Consider the following 18,086-nt stretch of genomic DNA (forward strand, 5'->3'; position numbering starts at 1 on the left):
TTAGTGTATATATATGTGCATGTGCATGTATATGTATACACACATATACATGTATGTATATACATACGTATATAAATATTTGTGTATGTGTATGTATATACAGAGAACCATGCTAGTGATTCCTCAAATGTCCAGGCAGGATTCCTGGAGTAAACAGTTTCCAATTCCAGTCCAATACTACATGCTCTTAAAATTTCCATGACCCGTCAGCAGCTGGGGAAAAGTGTTTGTTAATGACAGGAACCTCACTGACCTGACAGGAACCTGACACTGACCCCATAAAGTGAATGTGTTGTCGGTCTATGCAGTGACACAGCCTTAATGTCATTATTTTCCCTCCCTCTGATGTGGAAATGTTTCTTGATCTTTCTCCTACTGGGATCAGGGAGACCAGTATATCTACCCTAGGGTGTGATAGGAAGTATGCAACTGTTTTTTTATTATCTACTATAGATCCAGTTAAAACTGTCTTAATTAACACAATACTTTGCTCTGGTTAGCTGCTTTCATTGGCCTCCTTTCTAAAGGGCAATACTATTAATTTTTGTTTAAATTATTATTCATATAATAATAGTTTACCTTTATAGTCACAAATATATAACATGCATTATTATAGTTACTCTGCCAATGCTACTTTGCCTTCAAAATTAAGGGGATGGGGGCAGCTAGGTGGCACAGTGGATAGAGCACCGGCCCTGAGGTCAGGAGGACCTGAGTTCAAATCTGACCTCAGACCAAACACTTGACTCTTATTAGCTGTGTGACCCTGGGCAAGTCACTTAACCCCAATTGCCTAAAAACAACAAAAAAAAAAACAAAAACAAAATTAAGGGGATGGGTCAGTTGCCTCATTCCAGTTTTACAGAACAATAAACTGGAACATAGCTAGAAGGGCCTGGGCTTGTTCTATTAGCCCTAGAGATGTTTGTTGATTGATCTCAGAGAGAGTCCTCAATTTATGTTGGCCCAGTGATATGTGCCTTGCCTTGGGAAGGAGGCCCTGACCTACCTGGGACTCTCTGATCTCACATTCTCTAAAGCAGCTGTGATTGCAAGCACAGATCCTGAAAGAAATCATGCTGCAGACCAAAAATAATTTTAATTATATTAAAAATGAAAAATACAAATATCCCCCACTCCCAACACAAGGCCTATTTGCCCGTACTCTATAGATGTCGCTTCTCTGTGTTCCCAGGGAAGTGGGAGGAGTAGGCTGTGTTTCTAGGGTTATTGTTTATGTTCAAATTGGGAGATAATGGTCTCAAATCTAAACCAAGGCTTATGTCTTCTGGGCTTGAAGTGTGGATTTGAAATGAAATGAATTGTACAGAATATATCATGCCTTGGCCTCCCTCCCATATCACTCCAACAATCCACCATCACAGTCATAGCTTAGCTGCTTCCTGGGTCCTTGTCACTCAAGGTCAACTTTATAAAACCTGCAAAAAAATGATATTCAGGTCAAGGTAAGTTTGTATTGGGAATAAGTGGGAACTTCATTAAAAATAATACCCATGGTTTTCAAAATGTTTCTTCCCTGCATAATGCTTAGGAACTGAAAAGAGTCCTATTGTAGCTACAGAAAGGGCCTTCCTGCCCAGCAGCAGCAGTGGATGGATGGGGTGACTCAGGGAAAGAGAAAGAGGATACTGAAAAAAGCCAAACCTTCTCCTCTGTGAAGCAGCCCTTGTTATTATTTGAATTAATATTCTTCATGGAGATGAGGGTGATGCTGGTGTCCTTCTCTCTATTGGCTGTGGAGCTGCTGGGAAACAGGAAGAAGGAGAAAAGTTTCCATTATGAAGAGGGGACAGTAAGAAAGACACATGGGGGAAGGGGACATTAGGACTGTGGAGCTATGATTGTTAAACCTTGGACTCTGTGACTGATGGGTGGAATGTTGCTTGTCCAGAATCCAAGTCCCTATGTCAATTCATGAAAAGGCTGCCATGGCTCAGTCCTGAGACAGGAAAGTTAGGGGCCATGTATCCTCCCAAGGGACCTCACCACCTCCCTGTCTCTGCCAAAGCCCCAGGGCTGGTCAATACCAAATGTTCTCTGTATATTGGATTCCAAGTTAGTTGATAACCTGAAAGCTTAGGGTGGAGACCAGTCATAATTAGTTGATTAGTTCAGGTCAAACCTGGGCTTTGCCCTAAGGGCTTAGGGAGAGGCTAGTATTTCCTTCCCACCCACCCCACCTCCTGCACCTCTTCCTGATGGTACCCTACTGTTGTCAATCCTGGGGTTTCACTCACTTCCCTCCCATGAGTCCCACCCTTACCCCTCCCTGTCAGACAGTCCCCTGAACATTCCTGGAAAAACATTTCTTCTCATGGCTCTAAGTGGGGATAATTTGACATCCCCTTGATGTTCATACCTTTCAGACATTCCACAACTGTCTGGCTTCTGTGGGTCTGTGAGGAAATAAAGGTATCAGTTTGGGGTGGGGGGAACAGTTCTGTGCACCAAGCCCATCAGGCCAAATTGAGTGACTTCATCAAGTCTTTCTTTTTGTTTATTTACAGCTTCCCTCCAAAGCAGAGCTTCTTAAACTTTGTGGGTGTTCAGGACCCCTTCACTAGTATGGTAAGCTATATACTCCTCAGAATGATGTTTTTAAGTGTATAAAATAAAATACCTAGGATTGCCAGGGAAATCAGTTATATTGAAATACAATTGTCTTTTTTTTTGGAAAATGTAAGACCCCAAGTCTGGTTTGTTTGTTTTTTTTAAGTGAGGCAGTTGGGGTTAAGTGACTTGCCCAGGATCACACAGCTAGGAAGTATTATGTGTCTGAGGCTGGATGTGAACTCAGGTCCTCCTGACTCCAGGGCCAGTGCTCTATCTACTGCACCACCTAGCTGCCCCTACAACTGTCAAAATATTTAAAAAACAAACAAACAAACAAACAAAAACCAAACAAGTTTATGGACCCCAGGTTAAGAATCCCTGCTTTAAGTTCTACTAGTCTGGTAAGTCCAGCCAAACTCAGACCCCTAGCTCCCATTTGAAAAATTTAAGAACATAGAACATATACTAATCAGCTTTGTGGATAGGCAAACAATTTATGAATAAACTAGAGACAGAGAGCAAAGTTAGGTATAACATAATTTTGATTACATGAAATTTAAAAGGTTTTGTACTAATAAAACAAATACGGCCAAGATCAGAAGGAAAGCAGAAAATCGGGGGGGGGAGGGAATTTATAGACAGTTTCTTAGATAAAGGTCTCATATCTCAAATATATAGAGAACTTTGTAAAATCTATTGGAATATGAGTCATTCCCCAATTGATAAATGGTCAAAGGATATGAACAGGCAGTTTTCCAATGAAGAAATCAAAACAGTTTATAGTCATATGAAAAAGTGCTCTAAACCCTTTGATGATTTTATCATCATTTCCCTCAAACTTCTATGTGGCCTCTTCCTACTGAATGGGCAATTAGCACAGTGGAGCCCTTGTCCTAAGCTTCCCCTTGACTCTAAAGCATCACTAAACCAATACTAACGGTCCAACTCCTAAGCATCAAGCAGAGAGAGGGACTAAGAAATTACAAGAGTTTGTACCTTCTGACTCTTTATTTTTCTGACACTTGAACCTCAGGCTGACCACACTGACCAGAATAATCACTACAACCACGAGAATGACAATGAAGGTGATAACTCCTGAAGAGAAAAGGGGGGAGAAGAGAACAATCAGGCACAATTTTTACAGAATCTCAAGTCCCACTCTTTCCCGAGTGCTACATGGTCAGCCACTTGGACCAATGAATCCCTAGTCAGCATCCCTCAGACTCTACTGCAGTCCATTTTTATGTTAAAAAAAATCATATACATATACCTATGGGTACATATATACATATGGAGAGAACAGGAAAGAGAAACAGAGAGGGAGAGACAGAGGAGAAAGAAAGTGAGAAAGAGAGAGATAGAAAGAGAAAAGGAGAGAGAGAAAAAGAGAGAGCAAGAGCCATAAAGTGAAATTCAGAATATGATCAAGGAGCCCACTTCTCTACCCCCCCCAAAAAAAACCAAACCAAAAACAGAAGCCTTTCATGAATTCAGCTAAAACCTTAGGTAGGTAAAGGTTTATGTCATGTAATATTTTTTGGGGGGGTTAGGCAATGGGGTTAAGTGATTTGCCCAGGGTCACAGAGCTAGTAAATGTTATGTGTCTGAGGCTAGATTTGAGCTCAGGTCCTCCTGACTCCAGGGCTGGTGCTCTATCCACTGCGCCACCTAGCTGCCTCTATATCATATAATATTATTGTAGATTTAGAGCTGGAAAGGACTTTAGTGGCCATCTGGTTCAACCATCTCATTTTAAAAAATTTAATTAATACCAAAAAAGGTTTCTGATGTATTTTATTTTGATACAAAAGATGTTTCCCAATGAATACCCTGTAGACCCTAAGCTCTTTTGAGACCAGAAAATATTTTGGTTTTGTATTTTTCTTGTCTTTAAATTTTATAAATTTTTTGTTATTCTGAACTTGAAAAACACCAACAAACCTGAAAATTTCTTTGCACAAAGAACAGAAAAGAGTTATATGTGAAACCTCAAATCTCATCATGTACAACTTGATTTTTTGTTTTTGTCTTTTTAAGTACATATAAAATTCTGCAAATTAGTTCCAAAAGCTGTCCTGATTGTATGTTTCCTTTTAAACTTCCTTCTGTGTTCTCTTCTGTGAATTTTAAAAAACAGCTTCATTGATGTCTTTTCTGCCTTCCTTTCTTAATTTCTTTTTTGTATTAATATCACCCTTAATCTCCCCCCACCCCCGCCTTCCCCCCTAAAAATCAATCAAAATTCTCCTTTGTGACAAGTGAGCTTGAATAAAAGACCCACATGTTAGCCAAGTCTGAAAATGTGTCTTATTCTGCACCTCTGGTCTATCACCTATGTATCAAGAAGTGGAAAACACAATAAGTCCTCTGGGATTGTGCCAACTACCTAACTTGACAGATGAGAAAGCTGAAGCCTAGAGTAATGCAATGATTTCTCCCAAGGTCATACAGGAAGTAAGTGGCAGAACCAATATTCAAACTCAGGTCCTTTAACTCCAAATTCCACTAAGGGTGTTGTTTGAACCCAGGGCCCAAAACTAAGATCATCCCAATCTCAAGGTCTTCCTTCTCTACCTTTTCCCCCTTCTTTCTGGCTTACCAAATGCTGCCACAGTGAGCACAGTCTCGGATGTGGGGGTGGGGAAGATAGGTTCTTCAGTTGTTCTCTGGTCCATTATGGTTGACTTGGAGATAATCTCTGAGCTTGTAACTAGGATAGAGTGAGAAAGGCAGTCAGTGGAGGAAACTGGCATATTCCTGCCAGAGGAAGATTCTGGTCAAATAAAGAAGGGACAAAAGGAACTCACAACCCAACAAAATATCTGCCACTCCCCTCCCTCCCCTGAGTATCCTCAGACAAATATCTTGTTTGAATCAAGATTAGATTCTCTATGATGATATGACATGGGCATCATGACTGGTGGTTTTACAGAACCTCTTATGTGTTGAGTCCACATTTCTTGTGGCATGTGCTCTGCAATCAGGATGTCTAGCACTTCCCTCTCTCTCCCTCCTCTTCTACAAGGCCCAAAGATGGAGTCTGAGCACCATAATGACAAGGACTTCAGGCATACCCCAACCCACCAATACTCCTAAGTGTAGCTAAGCAGGTTAAAATGTAATGGAGAAATATTTCATAAAATAGGACCAAAATATACAATAGGACATAAATAATGTTAATATGTGGTTTTCTATATGGGCCCTCAGGGATTGGATTTAGTGCTCCTGTTTCTATTTGAGTTTGACTCTACTGGCCAAGGGCACTGTAAGTGACTTGCCTTGGTCTGCCTAGCCAGGATACTTCAAAGATGGGGCTTGAACCCAGGTCTTCCTGGCTCTGAGATAAGCTTTCTAAATACTATGCCATGTTGCCCTTTCTTGAGGCTTGAGGAGGAAAGGAAAAAAGAAAGTGGGATGATTTATCAACAGGTTTAAATTTAACAGGCAAGATTATTTTTATTTTTTAATGGTGGAGAGAGGAATAAGATGGTTTCAGGCCTTCCTAAAAAAGCAGAATGACTTCTTGCCTCATTCCCTTCTAATTCCCTCTTTCTCACAAATTCATGCTGTTGAGATACTGTACCTTGGGAAGTTACCACCAATGTCTGAGAGCACTGGTGTCAAATTTTAATAGAAATAGGGGGCAAATAAGAATCCCTGTAGGTGGGTGCATATTGACTTAGAAAACCACATATTATAATAATCTGTGTTCTATTTTTATTTTATTAAATATTTCTCAATTACATTTTAATCTGGTTGGCCCCATTAAGGAGTGTTGCAGCCTGGATGCTGTGACCTGTTTGACACCTTGGTCTTAAAGCTAGGGCAGCCCTCACCCTCACTACCCAGCAGCTGGGGAAAGTGAAGGAAGTACTTTTACCTGCCTACAACTGGAGATGGGTTGTTATTCTTTTAGTTTGGAGCTCAGAATTCATTTTCCTTTAGGAACATTGTTACATGTGGTGCTTAGGCTCAACATAACTCTTGGTCCTTAAGCTACACTGGGAATTCAGTGGTGGACTAGCTTGGCAACAAAAGACAGACCTAGACATGAACTTTCAGAATACATGTAACAGGGGATGGTTAGTATCTACAGAACTCTTGGCCCTTGAGCTGTATTGAGAATTCAACTCCAGGCTTGCTTGGGAACACAGAACAAATACAGACAAGAACTTTGAGAATACATTGTAACATGGGGTAGTTAAGGCTTACAGAACTCTTGGCCCTTTGAGCAACATTGAGAATTCAATGGCAGGCTAGCCTGCGAACAGAGAACAGACATAGATAGACATGAACTTTCTAATAGAATCATCAGTAGGTTGGGGACTGCTGAGCCGGTGCTTCTTTTTCATCTTCCACAATGCCATGAGGCAGCACCGTATTGTGGTCTGGAGTCAGAAGACTTAAGTTTTAATCCCCTTTCTGAAACCTGCAATCCATGTAACACTGAGCAGACCACTCCAGCACTCTGGACTTCATAGTTTCCTCATCTGTAAGATGGTGGTGGGAGTACTAGGAAGGTGGGATTAGATCAGAGGTTCTTAACCTGAGGCCTATGAACTTAGTTTAAAAAAAATATTTCAATAATTGTATTTCAATATAATTGGCTTCTTCTGTTATTATATGTACTTTAAAACATGATTCTGAGAAGAGTCTAAAGGCTTCCCCAGGATACCAAAGGGATCCATGACACACAAAAAGTTAAGAACCACTGGATTATATGATCTACAAGGTCCCTCCAAGCTCTAAATCCTATAATCTACAGAGTATACATGGGGTGGTTAAGGCTTACAGAACTCTTGGCCCTTTGAGCAACATTGAGAATTCAATGGCAGGCTAGCCTGCGAACAGAGAACAGACATAGATAGACATGGTAGTGCAGTGGATAGAGCACCTGCCTTGGAGTCAGGAAGACTCCATTTTCCTGGGTTCAAATCTGGCCTCAGACACTTCTTAGCTGTGCAACCCTGGACCAAGTCTCTTAACTCTGTTTGCCTCAGTTTCCTGATCTGGAAAAAGAAATGGCAAACCACTCCAGCATCTCTGGCAAGAAAACCCCCAAGGGGGTCATGAAGAGTCAGACGCAATGGATATGACGGTGAACAAGGCACCAATTAATTATTGTTGGTTGATCATCGTATCATTGCTCATGCAACACTAAGTGGCAAATGGAGATAATTATCTACACAATGCAGGTTTCAGATGTATATCTTTGCCTCCTTTAAACTGCTACTCCAATGACCCACTGTGACACGGAGGCAAACAGGGGGTTCCTGCAGGGGAGGACGAGCTGTGTCAGTGTCTATCAAATTGGAGAGGCTTAGAATGTAAGCTCCTTAAGAGGAGGGATCAGGCTTTTGCCTTACTTTGTATCCCCAGTGCTTAGGCCTTTGCCTGGCACATAGGAGGCACTTAATGACTATCGTTGATGATGATAATGAAATGTGGGCCCAGTGATGGTCTGGGAGAGTATCAGCCTAGTTTTAAGTTAGGAGAGACCTTTCTTTCACCAGGTTGGCCACAAAATGACAAATTTTTTAAATGAAAAATTCTCAAAGATCCTCTACAAAATTATAGAAGAGCTATAAAGTGTCATTGGAGGGGATGAGCATATCAGCGAAATTACAGGTTTCCTGGTATAGATGTTGGGTCTAATGGTCCCATTTGGGTCAGTGGCATGATTGAATTCCAGTCAACAAAAATTTCTCTCTGTTCCTTCTCTTTTCTCTCCAGCTCCTCTTGCTCTGAATTCTATTTCAATTTAGGATTATGGTGGAAGGGAAAGGGTCCCAAAGGGAGTTTCCCTATTTGTCATTGGTCTCTTATGATAAACATCTCATTATCAGGAACTAGCGACTCACCTGCAGAAGTAGGGATCTGGGATCTTTTATAACTCAGGGCACTTGTACCTGCGCATGGGGGAGAAGGAGGCCCAGTTATAATACAAGGCACAACCAATATGGGAAGCACAAAACCACAAGTCCTGTGTACCATTCCTATCCTGGGTAGGACCCCACTCCCCAGAGTGGGGCTGAGTCTTCCCTATTTTTCTTACCTTTCTGTTATTCAGTTTCCCCCAGCTCTCGGTCCTCTTCCCCTCTGTCCCTTACAAATGTCCCAAGTCCCTGCTCTTTTCCCTTCAATATGACCAGCATTTTATCTCTTTCCCCCACTTTCACAATTCCTCCTGCCCATCCCAAAACCACTTTCAGTTTCTCAGATCCTAGGGCAACATTGCCCTAAGGTCAGGGGAGGAACTTGGATGCCACCCTAAGTGTGAGTCATTCAGTACCAATCACCCCCCCCCTTCAGCCTGTGGTTACCTCGCCCTGAGGTGGCTTCTTGCTTCTGGGTCTGGGTCTGGGTTTGGGTCTTCATCGTAGGACCAGAGGGAGAAGATTGGAGACTATGCAAAATGGATGGTCTTGGACTCGATGATTCACCCCTCACTGTGGAGACCAATGTGGACATTCTCAAAGATTCTGTGAATACCAAAGCAGCATTTTGGGGGAATGTGAGAACCACAGGCAGATATCCCAGAAATACCCAAAGTTACTGTCCAAAATACTTTAGCTCTCCAGGTGGTGGTTAGCAGTGGGGATTTTTACCTTCGACCATTACTTTACCAATTGTCTGTTTCGTTTTTGGAACATCTCAGCAAATTTTCAAAGGGTAAAATATTCCTAGGCCCAGGTTAGGACTAGATCCTAAAGCCTTCAAATACTTAGTTCCCCATGCTTAGCATTCAGCATCCCTAACTGGACACCAATTCCGACTCACAGGGTTACCTTACTCCCACCACCTAATTCCCACTCTTCCCCCAACACTTATTCCCCTTCTCTCTCCCCCTGCCAATTTCTACCCATGCTATCATCCACCTTCTTTGACCAGCAAGGAAGAACTACCTGGCTCAGGCTCAGGATCAGGCTCAGGCCTAAGCCCCTGGCTAAATCTCATATTTACCTGGAATGCCTGTGGTGGACTGAGGTGCCGAGTGAGCTGTGAAGCTGGAAGGCTTACTACCTGGAATGATATATGTCAAATTAGTTTCATGGAAGGGTTGCCGATATGGTTGCGCTGGGGCAATACTTCTACCCTGGGCTTTGGAATCCGTGATATCCTGTCCCTTGAAAGCCTTGGAGAGATTGGAACCAAGATCCTGCTCTGGCTATAGTGTTGCTAAAAATCCTCTTCTTCACCCTTTGCCAGCAAATTCAGCCTCATGCTTGGGGAACCTGTCTCAATACTGGCTACAGCACTGATGACTCATGAAACAGATAATCAAAGGCTGATGTCACTGTTATGTCTCTCTGGGGCTTTTTCTCACTTAACTGTTCTCAGTCACAGTCTCCTCATCTGTAAAATGGGGATAATGATATAAGCCACCTTAAAGGGTTGTTGTAAGGATCAAATGAGATAACTGTATGTAAAGTGCTTTGTAAATCTCCAAGTTCTATCTAAATTATACCATTAAGTGTCAAAGATCTCTAATTTCATCAAGTTGGCTACTTCCCTCACCTCCACAGATCAAAACCCTCTTAGCAGATGAACTTGAGTTGCTTTGGCTGAAAAACTAATTGCCCTGTGATCGGCCTGGCTGCTACCCTTTTTGAATTTAGCTGAGGAAGAGGGGCAGTCATCATCTAAATGGTGATCAAATGAAACAATATGTGTAAAGGGTTTAGCATAGTGCCTGGCACATAGTAGGTGTTTTCAGCCTCCTTTTGTATGTTATCTTCCCCTATTAGACTATAAGCTCCTCTAGGGTAGGGACTGTCTCTTTTCCATATTTATATCCCTAGCACTTAGCACAGGGCTTGGCACATATTAGGTGCTTAATAAATGTTTATTTATTTACTAAACCATTTATTCTGTGAAGTTTAGATTTGGTCAAAGGGCTGTACTTGAGGACCTAGAGGGCCACATGTGGCCTCCAGGCTGAAGGTTCTGCACCCCTGCCTTGGTGCCTTCCTAAGCCAGCTTGAATTGGCCAAGTGTGAAAAAGCTCCCCTTAGGCTTGGTCTCTTTCACTGCCCCTTCAGGGCTTCTACAGTGTCCTCACACCACCTCCAACCCTGGGGACCCTGTAATAATTCATATGCTCCCTGCCATTCCCCCGATCCCACGAGTGTTTTCACCTTACCCTGCTGAAATCCAGGGCTCTGGCCTTGTGGGCTTTGGGAGGAGCCACCTATGAGAGTAAGAAAAGAATGATAAACTGGTACAACCTGCAGTGCCAGTTCCTGCTGGGTCCTGCTGCATGGAACAACCCATTTAGCCTCCTGAGCACCCTGACTAGGAGGTAAAAAAGTAGACAAAACCCCTTATGGGGAGTTGGAAGATGTGAATTTGAATCCTGGCTCTGAAAATTAATTCACTGTGGAATCATAGTTAACTCATTCACCCTTTCTCTGGGCCTCAGTGTCCCTATATGTAGCATGGAGAGAATCACCCTTGCTCAATCCCATAGAAGAGTGGCACAGGAATCATTGACATGGCCTGAGTCTAGAGTACATGGCACCCTCTTAGTCCAGTCATTTAAGAGCCTACAGCTTCCCTGTTGGGAGAAGCATCTATGTGGTCAGTTCAAGGTCTCTAGAAACCAGCTTAGCATAAGTGCTTCTGTTTTAAAAACTGTTCTTGAAACCAGGGAACACATACTCCATTTTCTCTCCTGTGGCTTTGTAACTGTGGCTTTGGTTTACTTTTCCTTAGTAACCATAAGACAATTTACTTTTTTGTGCTCAGTAAAGTGTTACTCAACTGTAGGAGCCAACTTAATCTAAGTGACCCTTAGATGACTCTTAAGGGTCTGTCCTTGCAAGTCCTTCCTATCCTTTAACAACCACAAGACATCCCACTTTTGATGCTCAGGAAAGTCTGGACTTCAACAAACATCCTGACACCAACCCTCCCTCTCTCTCCCTCCTTCCCTCTCCCAGTGTGTCATCCCCACTCCGCTCCATTCCTCCCATGTGATAAATTCTCCTTTTAACTTATGTATAAAAATATATACAGAACATGGAAGTGTTTGGGCAGTTTTGCAGGCCTCTTTCAACTGGTCAATTGACTTAATTAAAAAAAAACTTTAAGCAATCTGACCTACCAATTGTTATCAAACATTACCAAATGAGATAATATTGGTAAAGCACTTAGCACAGTACCTGGCACATAACAGATACTTAATAATTGCTGATTTCCTCCCTCCCTAACCAGACAGTGATCTTTATTCCTTAACTCTCTCTTCTTCTAAGGGGAAGAGAAGCCCTAGGAAGGGTAAAGAATGTGGAAATGGCTAATGCCAGCCCAACCTGAAGCGGGTGCCGATCACCCTGGGAAACAGAGTTTCATGAATGCCCTCTGTGTGTGTGTGTGTGTGTGTGTGTGTGTGTGTATACACACAGACAGACAGGCAGACATAATGGGTTGTGTTTGCACTGCACAAAGAGAGTGTTTCCTAATTTTACGCAATGAAATCATCCTTGAAACATGCGAATGAGTTGAAAGGAAAACAACCTGGGGAAGTGGAACCACCCAGTTGGGGTTCCCTTCCTATAGCACAGACTGGGGCTGATGTTTATTCTCTGGCCTAGGACTCCTGTTCCTCGGGCTACTCAGAGTTAAAGGAAGTTCCTGAGGGGCCCACGTTTGGGGAACAGCTGCCCAGCCCTGAGTGGGCGAGATCAGGGAGAGGGATCTGGGACTGAGTGCCAGCATGCAGCTTGCCTGGTGTGTTTATTTTCTTTAAACTGTTGCCATCTTCCACCGGGCTTCCACTTGGCTTGCAGCATTGTTCCCAGCCTAGGCGCATCCAAACAACGAGGTTGGGTTTGCCAGGTCACCATCCCTCATTGCCACAACTGTAGTCCCTTCCTTGGAGGGGAGTTGTTTAAGGACAGGGGAGGGGCCTTCCTATCAGGAGACATAAGTGAGATGACCTTGGAAGAACCCTGACAGCCCAAGAAGCTCCTTGATTCTAAGAATCCATCATCAATCACTCAAACACTGATTCAACACATAATCATTGAGAGCCATGCCATGTACAAAGCTAGCTCCAGCCTACTTTTCTGACCCTCTTGCTTTGTCATGAACTCTCCAATTAGAGTAAACTAAAATACCTATTATTTCCCATTCTTATCTCGTTCTGTTCCTTTGCTCATGTTGTCTTCAATGTCTGGAACTGACTCTCCCCATCCCCATTTCTACCTGTTGAAATCCCTTCCTCCTCCAAGGCCCACTTCAGGTGTCATCCTCTACTGTCTTCCCTGATCCCTCCAGCAGGAAGTAAGCTTGCCCATCCAATTTCTCACAGCACTTTTCCTGAATCTCTCCTTCCTACTTAACAAATTTGACCTTGTAGTTATTTGTGTATATATCTTATCCTTCTCCTCATTGAACTATAAACTCCTTGAGGACAGCTTATACTTGCATTGTTGTATTCCTGGTAACTACCATCTATATCTATGTTTTAATGGATTTCTGATCTTGGATGGGGAAAAATATGTTTTATTTTCACTAACTTAAATTTGGTATTCCCTTAAATTATGAATTAAAAAAAATTATTCTGAGAAGGGTCAATATTTGCTTCACTAGACTGCCAAAGGAGTCTGTGACATAAAAAAATTAAGATCCTTTGTTTTCAAAAATCACAATAAATTCAAAGCTAGAGGAGACTTTAGAATTCGCCTAGTCCAATATTCCCATTTTACTGACTGATCATTTAACAAGCATTTATTAAGTTCCTACCATGTGCCGGGAAGTATGCTAGGACCTGGGGTTAAAAATACAAAAACTAAAACAATCCCCACTGTCAAAGACCTTACATTCTAACATGGGAGAGAACAAGTACAGATATAAGCAGATACAGTATAAATCAATACAAACACAAGGTAGTTAAACACAAGATAGCTAGGTAACAAAGGTACCGGCAGTAGAGGGATCATGAAAAACTTCATGTAGAAGATGATGTCTGAATTGGGTCTTGAAGAAAAGAAGGATTTTATGAGACTGGCAGGGAAGAAGGGCTTTCCAGGAATGGGGGAATAGTCAATCCAAAGACATAGAAGTAGGGAAATAGATAGCTGGATCACAGAGTGCAGGAGGAGAATGATGTTCAATGAAGCTGGAAAGATAAAGGGAGACCATGTTGTGAAGGGCTTCTTAACATAAATTATATTTTTTCTAGAGGTAATAGAGAGCCACTGGAGTTTATTAAATAGAAAAGTGACATAGTCAGATCTACACTTAAGGAAGATGTGTACAGATTGGAGTGGGAAGAGAAACCAATGAAAAGACTGTTGCAATAATCTAGGCAAGAAGTGATGTGGTGTGTGTAGGGAAAGAAGAAGTCAGATGTGACATATTTTGCAGAAGTGGAAACAACAAGATTTGACAACTGATTGGATTTGTGGGGTGGGGTGAGGTGATTGAGGAGTCAAGGATAATGAAATTATGAACCTAGGAGATTAGAACAATGTTGGTACCTTGGAGAACTAGAGAAGTCTGGGAGAGGAGTAGGCTTATGGGGAAAGATAATGAGTTGTTCTGGACATGTTGAGTTTGAGATGTCTCTGGAACACTCAGTTTGAAATATCTAATACGTGGTTTGTGATCTGGGTCTGAAGCTCAGAGGAGAGACTAGGGATGGATATATAAATCTGAGAGTACTCTGCATTGAGATGATGGGTAAACCTGTAGGAGCTGAGGAGGTGACCAAGAGAGAGACTGTGCAAAAAAAGAAGAGAAGGGCCCAGGACAGAATTATGGGACAGATGAAAAAACTGAGGTCAGTTAAGTGATCTGCCCAAGGTCACTTGGGTGGCAAATAATAGGTGGTAAATAATAGGGATGGTGGATCAAAAAAAGAGGCTAGACATCATCTTTTAAGAAATTATCAAGGAAAACTTCCTTGATATTCTAGAACCAGACGGTAAAATAGAAATTGAAAGAATCCACCGATTACCTCCTGAAAGAGATCCCCAATGGAAAACTCCTAGGAATATTATAGCCAAATTCCAGAATTCCCAGGTCAAGGAGAAAATATTGCAAGCAGCCAGAAAGAAACATTTCAAGTATTGTGGAAACACAGTCAGGATAACACAAGATTTAGCAGCTTCTACATTAAGGGATCAGAGGGCTTGGAATATGATATTCCCGAGGTCTAAGGAACTAGGATTATGACCAAGAATCATCTACCAGCAAAACTTGAGTATAATCCTTCAGGGGAAAAAATTGACATTCAGTGAAATAGAGGACTTTCAAGCATTCTTGATGAAAAGATCAGAGCTGAATAGAAAATTTGACTTTCAAATACAAGACTCAAAGAGAGGCATGAAAAGGTAAACAGGAAAGATAAATCATAAGGGACTTATTAAAGTTGAGCTGTTTACATTCCTACATGGAAAGATGATATCTGTAACTCATGAGACCTTTCTCAGTATTAGTGTAATTACAGGGGAAAATAATATATATATATATATGCAGAGGGCACAGGGTGAGTTGAAGATGAAGGGATGATATCTAAAAAATAAAATTAAGGGGTGAGAGAGGATTATATTGGGAGAAGGAGGAAGGGAGAGGTAAAATGGGGTAAATCATCTCACATAAAACAGACAAGAAACAGCTTTTACAGTGGAGGGGAAGTGGGGGAAGGTGAGAAGGAATGAATGAATCTTATTCTCATTGGATTTGGTTTAAGGAGGGAATAACATACACACTCAATTGGGTATGGAAATCTATCTTACCCTTCAGGAAAATAGGGGGGAAAGGGATAAGAGAGGAGGGGATGGTAGAAGAGAGGGCAGATTGGGAGAGGGGGTAATCAGAAGCAGACACTTTTGAGGAGGAACAGGGTCAAAGGAGAGAATAGGATAAATGGGAGGGTGGGACAGGATGAAGGGAAATATAGTTAGTTTTTTCACAACATGACTATCATGGAAGTGTTTTGTATGACTATGCATGTATAACCTGTGTTGAGTTGCTTGCCTTCTCAATGAGGGTGGGTGGGGAGGGAGGAAGGAAGAGAATTTGTAACCCAAAGTTTTAAAAACAAATGTTAAAAGTTGTTTTTACATGCAACTGGGAAATAATATATATAGGCAATGGGGTATAGAAATCTATCCTGCCCTACAGGAAAATAGAAGGGGAAGGAATAAGAGAAGGAGGGGATGGTAGAAGGGAGGGCAGATTGAGAGAAGGGGTATTCAGAATGCCTGCTGTCTTGGGGGTGGGGGTGGAGAGATGGGGAGAAAATTTGGAACTAAAAATCTTGTGGAAGTGAATGTTGAAAACTAAAAGTAAATAAAATAATTTTTTAAAAAAAGAATATCTGTTAAGACACACATACAAAAATAACAGCAATGGTGTCTGAACCCAGGCTCTTTGAGTTCAAAGACAACACTCTTTCTACTGTACCACAATGCCTCAGTGTGCTGCACAGAGTTGGTTTAACATGTTTGTTGAATTTTTTGAAGGCAGTATACTTGTCCTGTAACATTAAAAGAACAAAGTATACCTTCCCCTACCTTGTTCCTGTGGGGAGTTAGCCTCTTGGGAAGATCAGTTCCAAAGCCATGATGATCTAGCCCCTATGCCCCTTATTACCACCACTTTTTTCCTGTGGCTGTCGATGGATTCCCTCTATGTTGGAGTGGGGGGCAGGAGAGGGACTAAAGGGAAGTTCCTGGATTTGTGAGTCACAGTCTCCAGGACCTTCCTCAGTTCCCAGCAATGTCTCCCTAATTAGGAAGCCACTAATGCCCTAACTAGCTAGCTGTTCACAAGAAGCAGGAAAAACTGAATGGTTTTATTCTTGTCTCTGTGATATCGACTCTTCTTTATCATAAAATAGGGATTCCCTAGAGGTCATCAGATCCAACCATCCATAAAGATATCACCTCCTCCAGCCCAGGATAAGAAAAATGAATTCACTTCTTGAAGAACTCCAGGGACACTGACTCTGTGGCTTTGTTTCATAGTCACTTTTAGCGGCTGATTCAAAGGGTTGGTCAACTTCCCTAGAGGAAAGTCCTTCCTTCTAATCCTAGTCCCTTCTTCTATGATTGAGGATCAGTGCCTCCCTGGAAACATGAAACCAAAAATCAATATTGATAAGTTCTCAGGTCTAAGAAAAACATGGTACCTTGAAGTTTTGAAGGCAAAGAGGATTTGATGTCAAAGACACTAACAGTAGGCTCCATATCTAGGACTGAGGAAGGGGTAGCCTCCTCTATGGACCAAACATCCCAGGTTCTTCCCAGTTACCAGGTGCTAAGATGTCCAGATATTAAACACCAGGGTCCATATTCCCCAGGGCCATTATTACCAATGCTATAAATATCACCTCAGCTTCCTATGTTCCCTTAGTAATCAATTTAGAGTTATGATTTGAGGGAGAGGGGGAGGGCAAGGGAAACCCTTCTCTCTGTTCCCTCCCTCTCAACCCAGGAATGGAGTTATTTGGCTTTAGAGCAAACTCTACAAAGTGCTGTACACTGCTGACCTCGTGCCTTTGGGCAAGGAAAAACAATCTTCCCCATTTGAAAGTCCAGACATGGGACTTAATGACCAGGGGCTCAGGTTTCTCCAACTTTCTCTCTCCTGGGTAAGGTTAGCAGGACAGCGTATCCCCCTCTACACATCACCTTGGGAATGTGCCCTACAAGTCCACAGTTATCACCCAATAGTGATCTGATTCCTAGACTTCTCCTTTGGAGGAAAAATTTGAGATTTTTTTCTTGGACGAGTGAAATAGTTATGAATCTCTAGAATCTATGAGGACCACCCTCCTGGGACTCTTGGACTATCAATGCTGACAGAAAGGAAAAAAAGCATTCCTTACCTTGGAACAGAATGTAGCTTATAATCCCCAAACATAGCTGGGCTCTGATTGTGCTCATATCCACTGGTCCTGCTGCTGTTCAGCTCAAGGGAAGCTCTGTCCATAATGAGGAGGAGAGAGGGAGTGCTGGGGTGGGGCTGGGATTGGGGGTAGCTGGCTTTCTGGGAGCTTCCTGTCAAAGAATAGAAGGAAACAGATTGGATCCAAGGCGGGTGGGGGTGGGGGGAATGGAAGGGGCTGGGTTCCATTAAACTGTGCTAGTCCAGCCTGGAGCTAAAAGGATGCAAGGCATTGTGGACCAAAAACTGAGCCCCCAGGGATGGGGAGGGGGAGGCATTTTCATGAAGAATGGTGACCCAGTTGCCCACTTTATTCTCTCTTGTGCTCCAAATTCTCCACCATTTTGCCTTAGACATCTAATCCAGCTGGGAAATTCTTCTTGGTATCTACTCCCAAGCTTTCCCGTGGCGCTTTCAACCTAGGTCTTCTTATTCTGGGGCTCTGTTCTCTCACAAATTCGCCACTCCCACTCCAAAGCCCCATCTTTCTGCAGGGGTGCTTTCTCCTTCTCTTAGAAATTGCAACATAGGTATGAAGAATTATTGAAAAAAATATTGCATCTGATAAAGGTCTGTTATCCAAGACATATAGGGAATTGAATCAATTATGTAAA

General features: G+C 42.3%; 1 protein-coding gene across 5 annotated transcripts; it reads right to left on the reverse strand.

The window, feature by feature from the left end:
• Positions 1-1,080: 1,080 nt before the first annotated feature.
• On the reverse strand, positions 1,081-17,547 carry ECSCR (endothelial cell surface expressed chemotaxis and apoptosis regulator). Of its 5 annotated transcripts, none has more exons than XM_021005129.2 (10): positions 17,414-17,547; positions 10,718-10,765; positions 9,538-9,597; positions 8,898-9,023; positions 8,436-8,483; positions 5,174-5,284; positions 3,571-3,669; positions 2,381-2,417; positions 1,666-1,765; positions 1,081-1,439 (listed from the first exon to the last, which is right to left on the reverse strand). In XM_021005129.2, exons 1-10 carry the CDS (start codon positions 17,469-17,471, stop codon positions 1,431-1,433), a joined length of 696 nt encoding a protein of 231 aa, XP_020860788.1. In that variant the 5' UTR covers positions 17,472-17,547; the 3' UTR covers positions 1,081-1,430. The 5 variants fall into 5 exon arrangements, with proteins under 5 accessions (XP_020860788.1, XP_020860787.1, XP_020860785.1 ...); XM_021005128.2 differs by having other exon boundaries at positions 1,666-1,762; positions 8,898-9,056; positions 17,414-17,546; XM_021005126.2 differs by having other exon boundaries at positions 8,898-9,056; positions 17,414-17,546.
• Positions 17,548-18,086: the final 539 nt, after the last annotated feature.

Source organism: Phascolarctos cinereus, unplaced genomic scaffold (genome assembly GCF_003287225.1).
Source record: "Phascolarctos cinereus isolate Bilbo 61053 unplaced genomic scaffold, phaCin_HiC Scaffold_2;HRSCAF=192, whole genome shotgun sequence".
Lineage (NCBI taxonomy): Eukaryota > Metazoa > Chordata > Mammalia > Diprotodontia > Phascolarctidae > Phascolarctos > Phascolarctos cinereus.